This window comes from Meriones unguiculatus, chromosome 6, assembly GCF_030254825.1.
Source record: "Meriones unguiculatus strain TT.TT164.6M chromosome 6, Bangor_MerUng_6.1, whole genome shotgun sequence".
In the NCBI taxonomy this organism is placed as follows: Eukaryota; Metazoa; Chordata; class Mammalia; order Rodentia; family Muridae; genus Meriones; species Meriones unguiculatus.
Window position 1 is genome coordinate 112,067,180 of NC_083354.1, and position 20,238 is coordinate 112,087,417.

Consider the following 20,238-nt stretch of genomic DNA (forward strand, 5'->3'; position numbering starts at 1 on the left):
ACGTGCCACCACACCCAGCAGAACTGAGCGATTCTGGTTTTGACTGGTTAGCCTTGTGACACACTAAATAATACATATTTTTGCTTGATAAACTGCAGATGGCCTGTTACTTTCTAATGTTCCTATTCTATGCACACATACATTCACAAATATGTCTGTTCTCTCTCTCTTTTTTCCCCAGAGGCATACAGACACACACAAACAAACACCCCTAAAGGAAACCAAAAAAATGGCCCCCAACTCCAAAAAAACATCCCTTGTGTTCTACTAACCATTACCATCTCTCAGATCTTCCATTTTTAAACAAAACAAACAAGGCAAAACAGGATCTCCTGTAGCCCAGGCTAGCATCAAAATCAATATATAACTAAGGTTGACTTTGACCTTCTGATACTCCTGTCTTCATCTTCCAAATGCTTAGGTTACAGGCAAGCACCAGCACACCTGGCATTCATTTCTCTTTCCATGAACATGTTTTACTGGAGGGCTACATGACTCAATACTCCCCATCTCGGACCCGCTCATACTCTATTACATGCTGCCTTCAGCATTCAGTCTTCTCCTAAAACTATGTTTGGATAAGTAGCATCATAGCTCCTGATGATCAAATCAAACCAAGGACTTTTCTATTGTAAAAACAAAACAAAACAAAACATAAAAACAAAAACAAAACAAACAAACAAACAAAAAACCATACTGCTTTCATGTTTCATTTTATCAAAGCCAAACCTGTTCCACACAGGAAGAAGAAAAAAGCAGAATGAATGCTTTAGTTTGAGTATGAAATGACCCACAAAATCTCATGGGTTTGAGTGCTTAATCCTAGGCTGCTGGGAACTATATGGAGAATACTTTGGAAGGTGGAGTCTAGCCTAGGTCGATCACTGGAAACGTGCCTTTGACGGTCATACATTGCCTTAGTCCCTTCCTTGCTCTGTGCTCCCACCAGCTTTGACGTGAAGGCTGTTCTTTATCCTATCTTCCCTCCTCCGTGATGTTCTACCCAAGTGCATGGAGTCAAGCAACGACAGACTGAGTACTCCAAAACTGTGAGCCAGCGCTGACCCCGCCTCCCGTACATTGTTTTGTCGGGCAAGCTCTGCAAGATGAACTAACACAGAACAGAACACGAGAAACTTTAGTTCACTCCCAGACAGCTAATGGGAATAGAAGGACAGTTCCCCTCAGATAAAACGCACACAGAGAAATTACATAGCTTCTGGCTATCCTCCAGTCAGAATGCCACCACAATGAACACCAAGACAATTGCATATATGTATGATATCTCTATTTCTATCTTTCTCTTACAGACTAACACTGGCTACATCCCTTTATGAAACAATTTCCTCCTTGATTTTATGAACACATTCTTGTTTTGTTTTCAGTCAACCTCTCTCAATTATTCATTTTTCTACATTAGATCATTTTACTATAGGAAACTCAATTGTGTGTTCCTTGTCTTTCTTCCCCTATGCATTAATGACTCCCATATCTTTATTTGTAACTTCAACTCCACCCCAAATTGTCACCTGATCTATTGACTTGGTTGCTAGAAGTACAGGACAGTGTGTGACTCTGTACAGATGTCCCACAGTGTCTGGAAGCAGATTTTGAAGTATAATGCTACACTTCCCCCAAACTCTCCCGAATTCTTATTTGGAGTGCAGGCAGCAAGCAATCTTTGCTTATGAAGAAAACCTGAAACAAAGCAAAACAAACACATCCTTATTTCTGTCTTCACCCTTCAATCATTACAGTCAGCATATCTTGGTAACAAACCTTCCCACTTTCTACAAAATGCACTGGCCTTTACATTTCTTTGCTCCCATTTTCTGGGTACTGAGAAGCAAAGGCTGTCTTCTCTTCTTTCCTTGCCCTGAGACATGGACCATATCAATTCTCTCTGCCACATTGTCCCAGAATGATGACTGTACAACACAGACTGGTTGGACTATGATGCTCAGGAGGCTTTGAAGTACTCCTGTCTTCCTGTTGTCACGGTGGTCTCTAGATAGACTCATCCTTTGTGCACCAACAGTACAAGACTCACTCTTTCTTTAGCATCCTGCTGGAGCATCTGTCCACAAGTCTGAGAAAACTTCATCTTCAAGATGTGCTCTCACTGTTGCTTCATCTTTGTCTTCGTACTTTCTCTATTATGAAGTTACAAGTTCTTCTACACCCTCACAGCTCTTACATCACATTCTACAAGGTGTGGAAGTCATCATTTTCACACTAATTTTCACTCTACGTGGAAACTTTATCCATTTATCCATCATCTTTGTTATTTCTCATTGGCACTAAATGAATGTAGCAATGAATGGGCCATCAGGTGTACATAATCTGCCCCTACTTTTTCTCATGAATTCTTATTCTCTTGCTCCTCACGCTGTTATATCAGAGAAGATTTATTTTTGTCAACTCAGGAATGACTGACTATAAAATAAATTTGTTACTTTTTATATTGACTGAGTCCAAATTGTTGTTATCAAGTCATTGTACCTGTCTTCTGTTTTTCAACAGATGGGTGCCTTTCCCTTAAAAATCTCCAACCAATTTTTTCGCATGAGCTGTGATAAACAGGGCAATGTCTGGATGGCCAAAAAAACCACTCATTTACCACTGCTTCTTCCAGGGAAGTGGCCAGATGCAGGGGAGGATCAGGCTCAGAACTTGCTTAGAGCCTTGCCACACTAAGGAGCTGCTTGTAGTTCACTAATGCACAAAAACAAGAAACAGCTATTTTTTTCACTTGAGTATGTTTGTTCACATATTTTCTTACTTGTTTTTAAGCATAGCCTTCCAGTTTGTCATAGTAAAACCTCCCAGCAAACAAACCTATGGTAAACCAAGCTCATGTTATCTTACATCAAAGGCTCACAATTAAAGAAGCTAAAGGCAGATCAGAAATGAAGACAGAGACATCCCAAAAAAGATGTATGAGAAGACACAAAGTCAGCAAACCATGACTGTGTTCAATGCTAATCACTTCCTAGCCCCAGGAGTCTGAGAGCTAAGGAAGTCTTGTCCTTAGAGTCATCCATAGATGAAGGAGAAAGAGATGATGGCAGCCAAGTGCAGTGAGGGGAATGTTTTGTGCCTCAAAATGCCAAAACCCAAATTCGGTCCAGAGCTAAATGGCAGCAAAGAAATAATCTTGGAGGATATGTCTGACTTGAGGCAAAGTTGGGCTTGTTAGAAAGGGACACTGTGCCAGAAGATGAAATTTTAGGAATGACATAAGCAGATAAATGACAAGAAGGCACATTAGTGGGATGTGGTGCACCCAAAAGCCATAAAATGTGACAATGAAGACATGGTAAGGCCAGATCTAGAAGCACTTCCTCTGAGCTATTATGTGGAGCAGTCTGAAACCAATTCCATGTCTATACTTGAGAGCCATGACACCTGCAGTGTGGGCTTACTGGAAAAACAAACTGTGAGTGTGGGGAAGGCACACATAATTTAGTTTTCATGCCTAAATTATCTCCATACTTCTGGTTTCACATGATAGCCAATGATATCCAGGCTCCCTTGCAGCTATTGCAGAATGCTTAAAAACATGATGCATGCCACTTCACTTCCACACTTCAACAACAGAAACTAGGCTCCCCAGGCTCTTTCTCCTTCTGCAACAATACTGAATGGCTTGTGTTACTATGAGAAAATGGACGGTTTGCATCTCTAGAGCACCACATCAAGACATTCTTCAAAGGAGAATACATTTATCTTGTGTCACCCTACAGAAGAGGTGAGATCCCTCTAATGTAAGAATAAGGCAACTGAGCCACCCATGATCTCAGCAGAGCAGAGGCAGTTTCTGCTTTTCCTTGAACAACACAAGAACTGGATGAAATAGAATGTGGCGAACAGCTAAACCAATCATCTAGTCAATGATATTAAGGTGTAAGCTGCAAGATTCTGATAAGAGTGGAGAAATATGTCAAATTCAAAGCAAGATAAAAAGAAAAATGACCAAGAATTGTTGTAACTTAGTTGTGGTGGGGGATGTAAAAAAGAGAGAGAGAATATAGAAGAAGGTTTTGATAAGCTATGGTAGCACCACCTAAAGCAGCACACCAAAATGCCACCTCAAAGAGAAGCTGTGTTTCCTTTACATATATTGACTGCAATATGGGATACCTGAATAAAGATATATGTCAAAAATTCACTCCTATGAAAGCCTGAGGGAAAAAAATTTAGGTCAAAATAAACACATTTGAGTTAGCTGTTTGGACGTGATGAATAAATGATGAGGATGGGAGTTGGACAGAAAAGTAAAGAACAGAGTCAAAGGATGAATCATGGGATAGTAAGAGTTCCCATGAAAAGCCTACAAGAAATGCCACTTAGGGTTCCAGAGCAGATCAAGTGGCTACCATCTCCTCACAAGTCAGAGGCCGAAGAGTTTAAGGAAAGCATTGAACTGTTGAAAACTGCTGGACCAGTTCAGTTGGATGAGGACCACAAAACTTTTCATTCTCTTCGGCAGTTGAAATCATCTGGAGATGGAAGCAAAAATGCCTTCAAGAGAGTTGTTGATGCCTTGAAGAGTGAAAGGAAGCTGATACAGCAGAGACACCAGACACTAGCTAATATTTTTGACACTTTGTATGTGATATGATGATGAAAATCTGAAGCTGTCTGGAGTTAATTAAAACTCGAGAGGAAAGCTATCTACGTGTGTTTTTAACATTAGCGTGTGCTGCCTGGTACGGTAGCTACTCCTTATGTGGAAATCAAACAGTGAAAACGCACTGCTCCGCACTGAGATGTGCTGGGAATTAAAATTCACACTAGCCTTTGAAGACTAAGAACTAAGAAGTGAAGATAACAGATCCCGGCTATCATTTTTATATGGAACATGCATAAAATTGCTAGTCTATACATTAGAGTAAATATTTCACTAAAATTAATTTCATGCAATTGTTTTTATATTCTTTAATGTGCCCAATTGAAAATAAAAACTCATACATGTGACTTATCTCACATATCTGTTGTGTTGTACATAGCTGAGCCTGTTGTAGGCTGGTCAGTAGCTCTGATAGGCAGAGCAATAAAACAGTTCCCACAGACTCATGCATGTGCATTCTCTCTCTCTCCTGATTCTGAGTAGGAATGCTGAGTGTGAAGAAATAGTTGCCTCTTGGCCAGATTACTATACCATAGACTTTGAGCAAATAAGCAGATTAACCCGTGAGAGCCTGGACCTAACCATGTACACTTCTTCACCAGGAAGAAGGTGAAGCTTTAGCGAGATGCGCGGTGTCCTGTAAGAAGTAGCAAACTACTAAAGAGATGTTTCCTCTCCCTTTCCTCTGCTGCTCCTAGTTCCCACAGTTACTGCCTCTCCAGATTACCCTGAGGCTTTAAAGATGCCCACCATGGACTCCAGACAGCAGAATTCAGTGGGTAGTCTGAGTGTGTGTATGTGTAAATGTTTGTGACCTCCTCAAACTCAATATGTTAAAGCCTGAACTCTAGTGCTACAGTGGCAAGAAAGATGTGAGGCCTGGGAAATGATTATGGCACAAAGTCTCCTCCTATGTCATTAATGGTGTTAGTGCACACAGAAAAAAATCCTGCAGAGCTGCCTGGCCCCTCAACTGCACAAGGATATGCAAAGAAGGAATTAACTATAAACAACAAACAAACAAACAAACAAAAAAGGAGTGCACTAACCAAGGATTAGCTAGGACCTTGATCTTGGATTTTGCAACATTTAGAACTGTGTATGTTCTATGGGGTATACAATCCAGCCTGTTGTGTTTTCTTTCTTCTTTTTTTTCTTTTTTTAATTTATTTTTTTTATTAATTACACTTTATTCACTTTGTATCCCCCATTAGCCCCTCCCTCCTCCCCTCCCAATCCCACCCTCCCTCTCCCTTCTCACACATGCCCCTCCCCAGGTCCCTGATAGGGGAGGTCCTCTCCTTCCTTCTGATCTTAGTCTATCAGATCTCATCAGGAGTGGCTGCATTGTCATCTTCTGTGGCCTGGTAAGGCTGCTCCCCCCCAGGGGGAGGTGATCAAAGAGCAGGCCAATCAGATTATGTCAGAGACAGTCCCTCTTCCCATTACTATGTAACCCACTTGGACACTAAACTGCCATGGGCTACATCTGTGCAGGGGTTCTAGGTTATCTCCATGCATGGTACTTGGTTGAAGTACGAGTCTCTGGGGAGACCCCTGTGTTCAAATTTCTGGTTCTGTTGCTCTCCTTATGGAGTTCCTGTCCTCTCCAGATCTTACTATTTCCCACTTCTTACATAAGATTCTATGCACACTGCCCAACAGTTGGCCATAAGTCTCAGCATCTGCTTTGATAGTCTGCAGGGCAGAGCTGTGGAGAAAGGAGAACCCTCCTCTACTGCTGGTGGGAATATAAACTTGTACAATCACTCTGCAGATCAATCTGGTGCTTTCTCAGACAACTAGGAATAGCGCTTCCTCAAGATCCAGCTATACCACTCCTAGGCATATATCCAAAAGAGGCTCAAGTACATAATAAGAATATTTGCTCAACCATGTTTGTAGCAGCTTTATTTGTAGTAGCCAGAAGCTGGAAACAGCCCAGATGCCCCTCAACTGAAGAATGGACGCACAAATTGTGGTACATCTACACAATGGAATATTACTGAGCAATGAAAAATAAGGAAATAATGAAATTTGCTGGTAAATGGTGGGACCTGGAAAGGGAAGAGTGAGCTGTCCCAGAAGCAGAAAAACACACATGGTATATACTCACTCATAAAGACATGTAATATAGGATAAACCTACTAAAATCTGTACATCTAAAGAAACTAATCAAAAGAGAGGACCCTGACTAAAATGCTCAATCCCCATCTGAAAGGCAAAGAGAAAGGACATCAAAAGAAGAAGAACACAGGAAACAAGCTAGAAACCCACCACTGAGGTCCTCTGTTGTGTTTTCTTATAAAGCACAACATTAACTGACAGTTCTGCTGCCAACTATATACGTTCATCATTAAATACTGCCACAGTCCCCTCGTAAACAGTTTTGGGGACACACCTGGAAGTATACTAGAATGAACAACAGGGCAAGTATGCACTTGGCCACTGTGTCATTTTAAAGGACACAGTTTGATGGATCTGTGTAAGGATCAGGCATGTTCTTCATTCATCCTTCTTTTAGCTCGTGTTTATAAATAATCAAGAAGCTGTTACAGCCCCAATCACTTCCCTCCAAATAATCAGATTTAGAAATATTAGAATGTGTCTTTGCCATATTAATAGGATCAGGCTCTTTTCAGGAACACAATTCAATAACAAGCTGAAAACCTACTTTATTGTGTATGTGGGGTTTTTTTCCTCCAAAAGTAAATCTAGCTCAAAGCAAGGCTTTGCTAAATCCTATCTGAGGTCTTTAACTTCTTTTAACATCTTAGCTTCTCAAAGCTCTTCACTGTAAAAAGTCTAAACTGGATCCAGTTTTAAATAAAAATGATATTTCTATAAATACATAAATTTAAGTATTAGTGTACTGTGTAACAACACAATATGTATAGGTATGTGTATTATAAAACTTTGCCAAAAGTATGTCAATGGACAAGGACAAACTCTGATATTTGAAATTAGTAAAACTGTACCATCAGAACAAAAACATCTAGAGCTACATTTTAGAATCATGAGCTTTCCATTGCATCAAAAGAAAAAAAATGAGGAAGCCATGATGTTATCCTGTTTAGGAAGATGTCTAAGTTGTTTTGAAGTAGAGAAATGTCTAGGCAGACAAAGAATTCTGTGAGCTTGCTTCGAAAGTCTTAAAGTACATGTGTGTCTACAAATTCAGTGTACATTCACCAAAGTACACCATCAAAATGCTTATTGGCTTGTTGTTCTGCCTGAAGAACATCTTACCTTACAACTTCACTCTTCCCCAGGGAGCCACAATCACATCATGCTGCTTTGGAGATGAGAGGAGCAGCTCATGGAAGGTAAGTGATTATCTGTGCTTGTCACCTTGTAGATGACACAGTGAAATCTCTATGCCTGTCCCTCAGAGTATAGGTGTTACTTTTGTTACAAAGTAAGTTCCATGACACCATGCTAGGCTCAGAAAGAAATCTAAGAAGAATTTGACCCAGTTACTGCCTTGCAAGAAGTTTATAAAGATCTACAACTCACAGAGCTGAAAGGAATGCCTCTTAGAAAGAATGATACGAAGTGGTATTTTTCAAAATAGGAGAGTGAAGATGCCATTAAGTGTGCATTTGAACTATGTGACAGAAACTGTGCAGGGGTATCAGAGCCAGCGGCTCCAAGAGGTCCTGTAGCTCCTGCCCTGCTGTTGTTGACAGATCTGTGCCATGGGCACAGTCAAACCTCCTTTCAAGTCTCACTCCTTTAGCATTCATCAGCCTTATAACAATGATAATGAGGATGTCAGAGATGGATAGTGATGGATGCTTCTACTTTAACAAATGGCTCTGAATTTTAATTATTGTCAAGAAAATGAACTTACTTCGAGAGAGATTCTCAAGGGCTTTCCCAAGCTTCTTGCTCTCCTGAAGGATGTGGTTCAATTCATCAAAATCACGGCTTTGTGCTCTAGTCCTCCAGCTCCACTTATGGTGTTCTACTGACCTTGGCACTATGTTTAAAAGAAATGGTTATTTCATAAGCATGTTGTACAACGATACAAATTCACCGTTTATTGTTTGTGCAAGACTGCACCAAGATCAATGCACAGAATAAAAAATGGTTAAGTTGGCGATGTTTTGTGTGTGTGTGTGTGTGTGTGTGTGTGAGTGAGTAAACAGCAAAAAGATTTAAAATTGAGTTTGAAGAAAATGTTTGAACTCAATAAATAGAAGAAAATATGGCAGCAATTATAGAAAATGGGAAATTAGAGTACCGATTTATATCTAATTACTTCTATCATTTTAAGGGAAAACACAGGGGAAAAGTTTACTCTGTGTAATGCTATCAGCCTAAAAATAATTACTAACCTCATCATCAGCAACTAGCAAATGTGTTGAAGATGTCAATTGTTATTTCTTCTAAAAAACACAATACTGGATGTCTATCAGTATTTCATCATTTCTCCCAAGTACCCATAGAAATTACATTACAGTTAAGGATTATTTTTCCTTTCAAAAATAAATGGAACATGGAGACATTATCAGGTATTCCTTTTTCTTGAGAACCAAAGTAGGGTGATGAGTAGTAGTTGGATTTATCAAAGTAGAAAAACAAAAACAAAACAAAACAAAACAAAAAAAAACCTCCTGTCCACCAAAAGTGGGTTGCAAAGAGAGTTGGCACTGCATTCTATCTAAGTATGAAGTCACCAACTCAAAGATCACCATATTAAATCAATTAACACATAAGAACTTAATGGTTTTCCAGCTATAGAGTCCAATTATAAGGTCCAGCCAAATTCAACCTTTGTCATTGCAAATGTTTAAATTCTGCCAATAAAGATATGATTGTAAAAGTGTTCAGGGACAAAAAGGAGAAATCAGATTAACAGTAGAGTTCTCAGCAGAATTATCCACTCTAAAAGATAGGAGAAGAATTCCTTTTAAAAATTCCAAAAAGAAAGTTTTTTTCTAACTCAAAATTCTATACCAATCATAGATCCAATTGATATGTTTAAAGTTCTTGAGAATTTCTGTCATAAACATTCTTTTTAAGAAAGTTGTCAGAGGATGTGCTACAGCTCAATGAATGAAAAAAAAAAAACCCAACATCTTAAAAGACTTGGAATTCAGAAATGGGTGAATTTTAAAAGAAAAAGGGAAATTCTTGTAATGATAGTAAATAATGATATCAACATACAGTTAAAAAATATTTATAGGTAAATAAGTTGAAAATGGAGGGAAAAAGGCAAAACGCTGCAGGAAAGAGGTTTCCAAATGTCTTGAATGACATTTAAAAAAAAAGTGGCCTAAAAAGATGAGTTAGATCACATTAAGAAACCCTTTGGGCAGGGCATTAGTGATGAAGAAAGGAAGGTAATCAGGGACGAGAACATTATTAATTCTAGAAAATATTGCTATTCAGACTTGCTTGGTGGTAAGACGTTGGTGGATATTTGTATAATACTATTGATGCAGACTACATCTTCAAGCAAAATTTGAGGTGATCACGCTCCTCTGCTGTCAGGAGGAGATGAGAGCTGATGAGCGTATAGCAAAGTATGGAGATCAATAGATGATGCCTCCGGGTTCGAAGGCTAAGAGCAGTGTGAGAGCCTTAGATGTTCAGATACGTAGACTAAGAACCAAACAACACTGAAAATGTCACAACTGATTCTGGTTAGAGTTGAGAAGGAAGAGCGGCAGTGTCACGCTATAGCTCTGTGTTACGGGCATATGACAGAGTCTTGGCTAAGAGAGTAGCTAAAAACCATTGAGGGGGGAGCAGCCTCACCAGGCCACAGAAGATGACAATGCAGCCACTCCTGATGTGATCTGATAGACTAAGATCAGAAGGAAGGAGAGGAGAACCTCCCTTATCAGTGGACTTGGGGAGGGGCATGCATGAAGAAGGGGGAAGGAGGGTAGGACCAGAAGGGGAGGAGAGAGGGGCTTATGGGGGGATACAAAGTGAATAAAGTGTAATTAATAAAATAAAATTAAATTAAAAGAAAAACCACATTCATATCATCTTCTTCAAACTCATGTTGGCTAGGTTTGTTACCCTGCTTTGAATAATTTCTCTTATCTGCAGTTTACATCAGTGCACCATCCATTTTCTGTAAAATCATGTATCATCAGGGTCTTCTCTTAGCTTTCAGTTTATAAATTAGTAGAAGAAAACCACGAATGCTCCCAGTCCACGTCCAGAAACTATCCAGCCTGCCTCCTGAATGAACCAGGTAGATAAGCAGAAGACTGGACTAACCTATCATGACTGACACCAGCTAAGGAGAAATCTTACACTGGCTTTGAAGACCCTGGGCTTGAGGGGGCTCACATAACAGCAAATGTTTTCCAATGTGACTTTACAGAGAAACTGCGATCCATTCCTTTTTATATCTGCAGCCTGTGGCGATTCGTGGATGTAATGACTGAGCATGGGAACCAAAATCAGAACAATGGTCGCCTTAGAGCTGTTCTGATATGTAGCAGAAAGGCATGGAAACTTGTCGGTCTGGCAGTCAGCCTTGGATAACAGCATTGCTCTAGTTTACTGGCACACTGAAACCAGTGAAGTTTCCCTTAGTTTTATAACTCAGTGCTACAGTTAAATTACAACTTTTAAACTTTCTAAAGGAGAAATGGAAAACAGTGGAAAAGCGTCCCAACATAATATCAGCCAGAGGAGATGATGACAGAAATCGAGGACACTGAGAGCAAGCTCAGCCCAACACAGGTGGACTTCCCTTCCCTCATTTTCCCGTAAGGAAGCCACTATGCCACCTAACAGCCACACAGCCACTGAGCAGGAGTGATTTTTGAACAGTTCCTTACAATGATCAAAATTCTAACTCACTTGATTTCCATTAGTTGTTTATGTCCATGAATTTATTGTTTCTTCCCTGTGTTCTTGTGTCTTTTTAATGATATTTTTATTTTTTGAAATTATAGTGTAATTACATCATATCCCCACTCTTTCCCTTGCTCCAGCTCCCCCATGTACTCCTTTTCTCTCTGTCTCTGTCTCTCTCATTTATAGCCCCTGTTCCTTTAATATATAAATTGCTTACATAAATTTAAAGTATAAGTTTTTTTCTTTTATATATAAATATAACCTGTTCACGCCATATACTGTTACCTGTATGTATATAATATACCAAGGGCTGTCGACTTGGAATTAAACAATTGGGGGCTCTTCACTGGGCATGGCTGTTTCTCTCACTCACAACATACCTTGCCAATAGCCAGCAGATATCTACTTGAACTTACGATTTGCAAAATAAGAGGGAAATCATGCCTCTTATTGGAAACCCATCCATCCAGGGCTGATGGTGATGTCATAGGAGATCTACAACTACCCCTTTACTGAACCAGCATAGTCCTTCGTGAATTTTTAAGAACCAGGTGTACAAATTCTTTTAAAAAGACATGAGAACTCTGTCACTATTGAATGTATAGAAGTATATATTATCTAGAGAAGAGAGCCCAGGATTTTCAACCAGAAATACTCCTGTCCTTTCCCACCTCCTCTGCCTTTTGTCTCTTATTCAACTCTATTTAGAAATACACAATTTATATTTTTTATGGGATACCACATGATTTCATACTTGTATACATTATGCATACTTTAAAAACAATGAGTACGTCTGTGTCCTACCTTCATTGTTTTTTTGGTGGTGAGAACACACAGAATGCTTTCCTGAGGCTTTAGGAAATGAATGCCACATTATCACATATGGTCAGTCCACTGTACAGTAGCCACAGCCTTTTGATCCTCGCTGGCCTGTAGCAGTTTAAGCTGCCCACTGAGATTGCTCGTACCTTTCCATCCTTATTTCCAAAACAATACATTTACCATTTTTTCATTTCCAGTTTGTCAGAAAGTGCCCCCAATACTATAGTGATATTTTATTGGGAGCTGACTGAGGTAGGGTGATGTCTCATCTCTGCTTTCTGCATCTATATCTTCTAAGCTTTTGGATACTGTTCTGACGTCCTCATTCTCTTGTAGTTATGTAATTTGTACCGATATCCTTATGTACCATCCTTTTCTTTTCATCCTAAAATTTTCCAAATAATCTCTACATAGCTAGGTACATCTGCTTGTGTATTGTGTAATAAAACATTCAGAGCAAAAGAGCAACTGGAAAGAGAATTCAGCAGCTGAGTGCACCGGCTACTCTTCTGGAGGGCTCGGGTTTGATCATCAGCCTGTACACAAGGGCTCATGATCACCTGTCACTCCATTTCCAGGGAATCCAATGCTCTCTTTGTGCCTCTTCAGGCACCAAGCATGTACATTGTATATGGACATATATGCAGGCAAGATACCATGTACATAAAATAAAATAATAATAAAACCAAGAATAAAAAGAAATAAAGACATATTTCCCCAAATGTAAAGAAAGGCGTTAGTACAAGTACTAAGAGCTGGTATGGGATTCGGTTTTAAACCTAAACCAACATATTTCTCTCAGTTGTCTTAACTGGGTCATGACTATCAAGTGCATAAAAAGCATAAGCATTTATCTCTGTGCACAGAAAATTGGTGGATAATGACATTTTCCTTGTTGCTGCCAACATCGTGTTCACTGTGTGCCACCATCCCACTTACTAAGTAACTTAAAAAAGTACTTAACACCACCTGGCAAGTACTTAACAGCACTTTATCAGCCACCACCTGTATTATCCACAGCATACAACTACTAAAAACTCATAAGCAAGCAGGTGGGCTAAAGTTGTTTTGTTCATTGCATAATTAGTCTTATAAATAAATAGTAGGTCTGGAAGTAAAATTTTTGGATTTTTTTTGTTGTTGTTGTTTTTATTTTTATTTTTGTATTTTAAGACAGAGCCTCACTCCAGCCCTTGCTAGCCTTTAACTTATAATCGTCTTACCTTCAAGTGTTGAATTACAGACATGTGGACTAAATAAAGGAGAGGGAGAGATTTTAAGTTTGAGAGCATACTGGGCAACTTAGTGAAATCCAGCTAGAAATAAGAAAAAGAGGGAGAGAAGAAGAAGGAGGGGAGAAGGAGGGAGGCCTGGCAAAAAAGGAGAGCAGAAGAGCTCCATTGTGAGATAGAAATATAACCGTGAAGGAGAGGACTTACAGCAATCCATACATCTTATCCTGTGTGCGGGTGCGCGCATGCACGCACACACACACACACGCACACACGGAGTCAGCAGCATTTTCTCATCTCTTAAAGTCCATAATTGCTAGAAATATTCACTTGAACCCTCTTCCTTTTAAAACTGTGAGCAATAACTTAGTCTTTTTAAAACTCCCTTCTTCAACTACTTTTTAGAACATATATTTCTATTTCTAAATAAGTCTTAATTTAATCATTTTTAAAAACATTTATGTACATTACAACTTGAACATTAATTACTCTTTTCATTTTTCTACTTTACTGATCTGTATGGAATACCCATGTACCAGTGTAATCCCCAACGGAGGAAGAAATCAGTAGAAATATTAAAGAAATCACACAAATACTACTGAAAAGTGATCTGGGCTGCCTGTGCTAACATCAGACAAAATAAGGTTTAATTACAAAAACCTCTACTTCAAACAAAGAAGGAAACATTTTGTTGGTCAAAAGGATCAAACCACCACAACAACATGTCACAATAGTTATGTTTATGTGTTTATGTGAATCACCTGTCCTCATGGTCTCAAAACTGATATAATTGAGAAATATCTCTAAAATAAAAGCTGGAGAATAAACTATTCCTATCTATAAAAAATAAGAATACCAGTGAGATATCAATAATAATAATAAGACAGACTTCAACAATACAGACCTATAGAGCATCAGACATAACCACAAAAGAAATGAATACCCTTCTCTCAGGCAAACGAAACGTTCTTTAGCAGAGATCATATGTAATACAGCTGAGTAAATGTCAAAATATTTAAAAGGCTCAAAATCATACAAAATATGGTCTCTCCAGCCACGATAGAGTAACAGGAAACCAAAAGCAAAACTGCTAAACACACAGGCATGTAAGAGTTAAATAAAACAAAAATGCAACCAGGAGACAAATAATTCCAAGAGAAAGTGAAGGAAAGAGCACATTATAACCCTCAGTGGTGTGCTGAGAACAGGGTTCAGGATGGAATCTGTAACTCTGTGCTCATGCCCAAAGAGAGACTTAGTGTTTATCTCAATGTTGCCCCCTAATTCATAACAAAGTTAAGGAGGCAAAGAAGAGCAAACTAAGCCCAATGTTGCAGAAGGTGGAAATAATAATTATTAGAACTGAGAAAAATGAAACAAAAGACTGAAAAATTATAAAGATAAAAGAATTACAATCATCTCTTTAGGATTTAAAATATTGTTGAGGTCTTTGGACTTTAGTTTTGTGCAGGGTGATAAATATGGATCTATTTTCATTTTCCTGCATGTAGGCATCCAGTTGGACCAGCACCATTTGTTGAAGATGCTGTCTTTTTTCCATTGAATGGATTTGGCTGCTTTGTCAAAAATTGAGTATTCATAGGTGTGTGGGTTTATTTCTGGATCTTCTATTTGGTTCCATTGATCCTCCTTTCTGTTTCTATGCCAATACCATGTAGTTTTTATTACTATTGCTCTGTAGTACAGCTTGAGATCAGGAATGGAGATACGTCCAGATGATCTGTTGTTATACAGGATTGTTTTGGAGATTCTGGGTTTTTTGTTTCTCCATATGAAGCTGAGAATCTTTTTTTCAAGGTCTGAAAAGAATTGAGTTGGTATTTTGATGGGAATTGCATTGAATCTGTAGATTGCTTTTGGCAGGATGGCCATTTTCACAATGTTTATCCTACCAATCCATGAGCACAGGAGATCTTTCCATCTTCTGATATCTTCTTCAATTTCTTTCTTCAGAGATTTGAAGTTTTTCTCAAACAGGTCTTTCACTTGCTTCGTTAGTGTCTCCCCAAGGTACTTTATGTGGTTAGTGGCTATTGTGAAGGGTGTTGTTTCCCTTATTTCTTTCTCAGCCTTTTTGTCTTTGGTTTACAGGAGGGCTTCTGATTTTTTTGAGTTGATTTTGTATCCTGCCACTTTCCTGAAGGTGTTTATCAGCTGGAAGAGTTCTCTGGTTGAAATTTTGGGGTCGCTCATATATACTATCATATCATCTGCGAATAGTGACACTCTGACCTCTTACTTTCCAATGTGCATCCCTTTGATCTCCTTTAGTTGTCTTATTTCTCTGGCTAGGACTTCAAGTACTATGTTGAAGAGGTATGGAGAGAGTGGGAGGCTTTGTCTTGTCCCTGATTTCAGTGGGATTGATTTAAGTTTCTCTCCATTGAGTTTAATGTTGGCTATAGGTTTGCTGTATATTGCCATTACTATGTTTAGAGATGTGCCTTGTATCCCTGATCACTCCAAGACTTTAAACATGAATGGGTGTTGGACTTTGTCAAATGCTTTTTCGGCATCTAAGGAGATGATCATATGGTTTTTCTCCTTCAGTTTGTTTATGTGGTGGATTACATTGATGGATTTCTGTATGTTGAACCACCCTTGCATGCCTGGGATGAAGCCTACTTGATCATGGTGGATGATATCTTTGATGTGTTCTTGGATTCGGTTTGCAAGTATTTTATTGAGTATTTTTGCATCAATGTTCATTAGAGAGATAGGTCTGAAGTTCTCTTTTTTTTGTTGGGTCTTTTTGTGGTTTAGGTATTAAGGTGACTGTGGCTTCATAGAATGAATTTGGTAATGTTCCTTCTGTTTCTATTTTGTGGAATAGTTTGGAGAGAATTGAAGTTAGCACGTCTTTGAAGGTCTGGTAGAATTCTGCACTGAATCCATCTGGCCCAGGACTTTTTTTTTGGAAGGGAGACTGTTGATGACTGCTTCTATTTCCTTGGGGGAAATAGGACTATTCAATCTTTCTACCTGATCTTTTTTTTTTATTTTTTTATTTTTTTATTACTTTATTTATTTTTATTTTTTTTATCAGTTACATTTTATTAACTCTGTATCCCAGCCGTGTTCCGATCCCTCATTCCCTCCCAGTCCCTCCCTCCCTCCCTCATCTCCACCGTGCCCCTTTCCAAGTCCACTGATAGGGGGGACCTCCTCCCCATTCATCTGATCCTGTTTTATCAGGTATCTTCAGGACTGGCTGCAAAGCCCTCCTCTGTGGCCTAACAGGACTGCTCCTCCCTTCGGGGGTGGGGAGACCAAAGAGCCAGTCATTGAGTTCCTGTTAGAAATAGTCCCTGTTCCCCTCACTTTGGGAAACCAATTGGTTACTGAGCTACCACAGGCTACATCTGAGTGGAGGTTCTAGGTTATATCCATACATGGTCCTTGGTTGAATGTCAGTCTCAGAAAAGACCCTGTGCCCAGATCTGTGAACTTGACTTAAGTTTGGTAAATGGAATCTATCGAGAAAATTAAAATAAAATAACGAATCTCTAGGAAAAGTGATGAAGAAAGAATTGAAGAGTCATATTACTGAAATGAAAAATCTATGTGAGACAGTCTTATGAACGCTAAAAAAGCAAATTAGATAGTCTAGATTAAAGAAAAAAAAACCTAGGAACTCACAAAATCAAAATGCATTCAAGAAGAAAATGAAGAGAGTCTGAAGATTTCCACTATATATCTGACATTGACTCAGTTAAAAAAAAAGTCCTCAATGACTGGTTTAAAACAACCTGTCCAACATAAGAGTCTCTCACAAATTTATAAACTAATTAACATCAAACTGTTCTTATTGTTGCAGAAAATTTAAAAATAATGAACAATTTCTACCTCATCTTGTAAGACCAGCTTTGCCCTCAGCAAAGACAAAGAACAAACAGTTATACACCAATATACTTGATGGAGATATATGCAGACATCCTCAGCAACGTGGTGCCAAAACCAAATACAACAGCATATTGAAAAACTTATACATAAAGAGAAGCCAAGGGTTGTTTAACACAAGGAAGTAATCAATATTATACACTGATATAATACAGAAAGATAATTACACAGCTGTCTCAAAAAGTGACAGGATTTTGAATACATTTTCATGAAAAGATATTTGACAAACTAGAGCTTAAAGAGAACATCCTTACCATGATAAAAGGAAAATAGGAAAATCTTTCAGAAAATTACTCTACCGAATATTGTGAGGCTGAAAGATTTTTAGCCAAAAACAGGGAACAGACTCCTGTCCAGTTTTTGCCACGTCTAAACAATTTTACATGGGAATTTCTAGCTATAGAAATTAAGTAAGTAAAGAGAAATAGAAAAGCATCCCAACTGGAAAAGAAGTAAAACTATTACTGTTTGACGTTGGCAGTGTTCTTAAATTTAAAAAGTTATAAGAATCCATGCATACACATAAGGGTAGCACTATTAAGTGTATTCAGCTGCCTTGAGAGGCATGCATTATAGGTTTTTCAGGTTAGAGCCTATGACTCCTGGGGCACAGTGTGTCTTCCAATTCCTGAGAGACCAACACACTTAATCACTCAGGCAGTGAAGTGTTGAGGCCACTTGGCATTTCTCTGTATGTTCCCTTGGAGGTCAAGAAAGCATGGAAAATTGACCGGACAATCAGTCTTAGACACTAATCTTGTGTATCTGTAAAGTTTGCAAACATCATTGTACCCTGGCAACTATAACTGGAAATTGTCACTATATTCTCTTTCTGATAGAGGCATAAAAAATGTGACTTCTCTCAATAAAACTGTCACAGCCTCAGTCTTGCTGTGGTCCCTCCAACTGGCCTGGTTTAATTTCTCATTGCCATATCAAGTGACCTTGGCCTAGTAAGTAAGCATAGGCACAGATTTTTTGGTTCTCTTGCACAGGGGTCTTTTCTGGGACTGATACTCCAACCAAGGACTATGCATGGAGATTACCTAGGATCCCTGCTCAGATGTAGCCCATGACAGCTCAACATCCAAGTGTGTTCCCTAGTAAGGGGAACAAGGACTGTCTCTGACATGAACTCGGTGGCTGGCTCTTTGATCACCTACTCCTGAGGGAGGAGCAGCCTTACCAGGCCACAGAGGAAGACAATGCTGCCAGTCCTGATCAGACCTGATAAGCTAGGATTAGATGGAAGGGGAGGATGACCTCCCCTATCAGTGGACTTGGAGAGGGGCATGGGAGGAGATGAGGGAGGGAAGGTAGGATGGGGAGGGGATGAGGGAGGGAACTAGAGCTGGGATACAAAATGAATAAACTGTAATTAATATTCAAAAAGTAAAAATTTAATTTAAAAAGTAAGCACAGGCACTTATGAGTGGTGCCAGGAACAGCAACCTGAAATATGGGGATTAGAAAAAGACAAAGAAAAAAAAGTTAAAGGTGAGGACCTCCTGGGAATTGTACACTCACAAGTATAAAACAATAGGGATATTCATTGGAGGAAAAAAAAAGGGACAGTCAGGATGCAAGAAGCAATATTTGTTTGCGGTCATTCTTCAAAGTTTGTTACTAGAGGGAGGAGTTAAAGCAGGACACTATCAACTGATGGAATTCCTGGAAATCATAGATTGTCAGCCTCTTTCTGAAGAGGGGTCTCTGGATCCCAGAACTTGGTCCTGGCTAAAAGAGTAATTCAGGAAGAATTAGATGCAAGGGGACCATAAAAAATTCCTAGCAATGTTCTTCAGCTTTTGGAAAGAAATAAAAACAGCAATAGATAAAAGTGACACAGTTAAAATTAAAAATGAAAGTGATTAGGAAAAAGCAGAACTAACACTGGGAATAAAAGAAAATTTAGAACCTGAAGATCTATTATCTAGTGTCTCTCTCTTTGACAAGGCTGAGGTTCTCCTCCTCCTTGTTCTGATTTTGCACAACTAGTCCCAGTTTCCTCTGTTCTTAAAACCTATCCATCAAGTTTCTGATAGCAGGAAAGCTTTTTTTTCTGCTTCATTTCATCTCTTATTGAGATTACTGAAGAGGTTCCTCATCCCTGATAAGAGAATTAATTCCTTCTAAGTCAGGTTACAGGTCTCCTATGCAAGAGGCTCTGGATGGTGCTCAGAAAATGGGAGAAGACATTTTCTTTTTTTCTAGTGAATAAAATGCCCTATCCTAATAACCTCATGCAAAGACTTAGAAATTACATACCCATTTCATCACTTAAGACTCTCTTTTCAAGACAGTGTTTCTTAGTGTAGCCTTGGCTGTCCTGGACCAGGCTGGCCTCGAACTCACAGAGCTCCCCTTGCCTCCTTGTCCCTGAGTGCTGGGATTAAAGGCATGCACCAGCGCACCTGACTTTAATTCAGACTCTTAAGGATCTTAAGCAGGCTTATGCTCAATATGGACCATCTACAACTTTTACATTGTCTGTCCTTGTTTCTGGGGAAATGTCCCTCTGGCTAGAGGATCTTAGCAAAAAAAAAAAAAAAATTGTGTTACTGGGGGTGACTATTTACTGTGGAAGAAAGACTGTTCACAAAGACATCAGGATGAAGCTATTAGAAATGAATACTACACTGTGCCCATAACTTTTGAAATGTTAACAGGAGGAGGCATGCACAGTGATACGCAATCAGAGCATGTATCCTTCTGAATCATATGGACAAATCAATGTTTTGGCTTTACAAGCAGGGCACAAGTTGGCCAAAGAGACAGGAACTTTCTACAATTAGACAGGGA

General features: G+C 39.1%; 1 protein-coding gene across 9 annotated transcripts in view; it reads right to left on the bottom strand.

Annotated features, from left to right (window-relative positions):
• C6H8orf34 (chromosome 6 C8orf34 homolog) overlaps window positions 1-20,238 on the bottom strand; it is a 386,935-nt gene that overhangs the window by 261,327 nt on the left and 105,370 nt on the right. For 6 of the 9 annotated variants that reach the window (XM_060385855.1, XM_060385856.1, XM_060385860.1 and 3 more), the window contains exon 4: window positions 8,487-8,615. The exons of the other annotated variants lie outside the window; for them this stretch is intronic. In XM_060385855.1, the coding sequence (XP_060241838.1) occupies window positions 8,487-8,615 (129 nt within the window). The remainder of the gene's footprint in view (window positions 1-8,486; window positions 8,616-20,238) is intronic. 9 annotated transcript variants of the gene reach the window in all.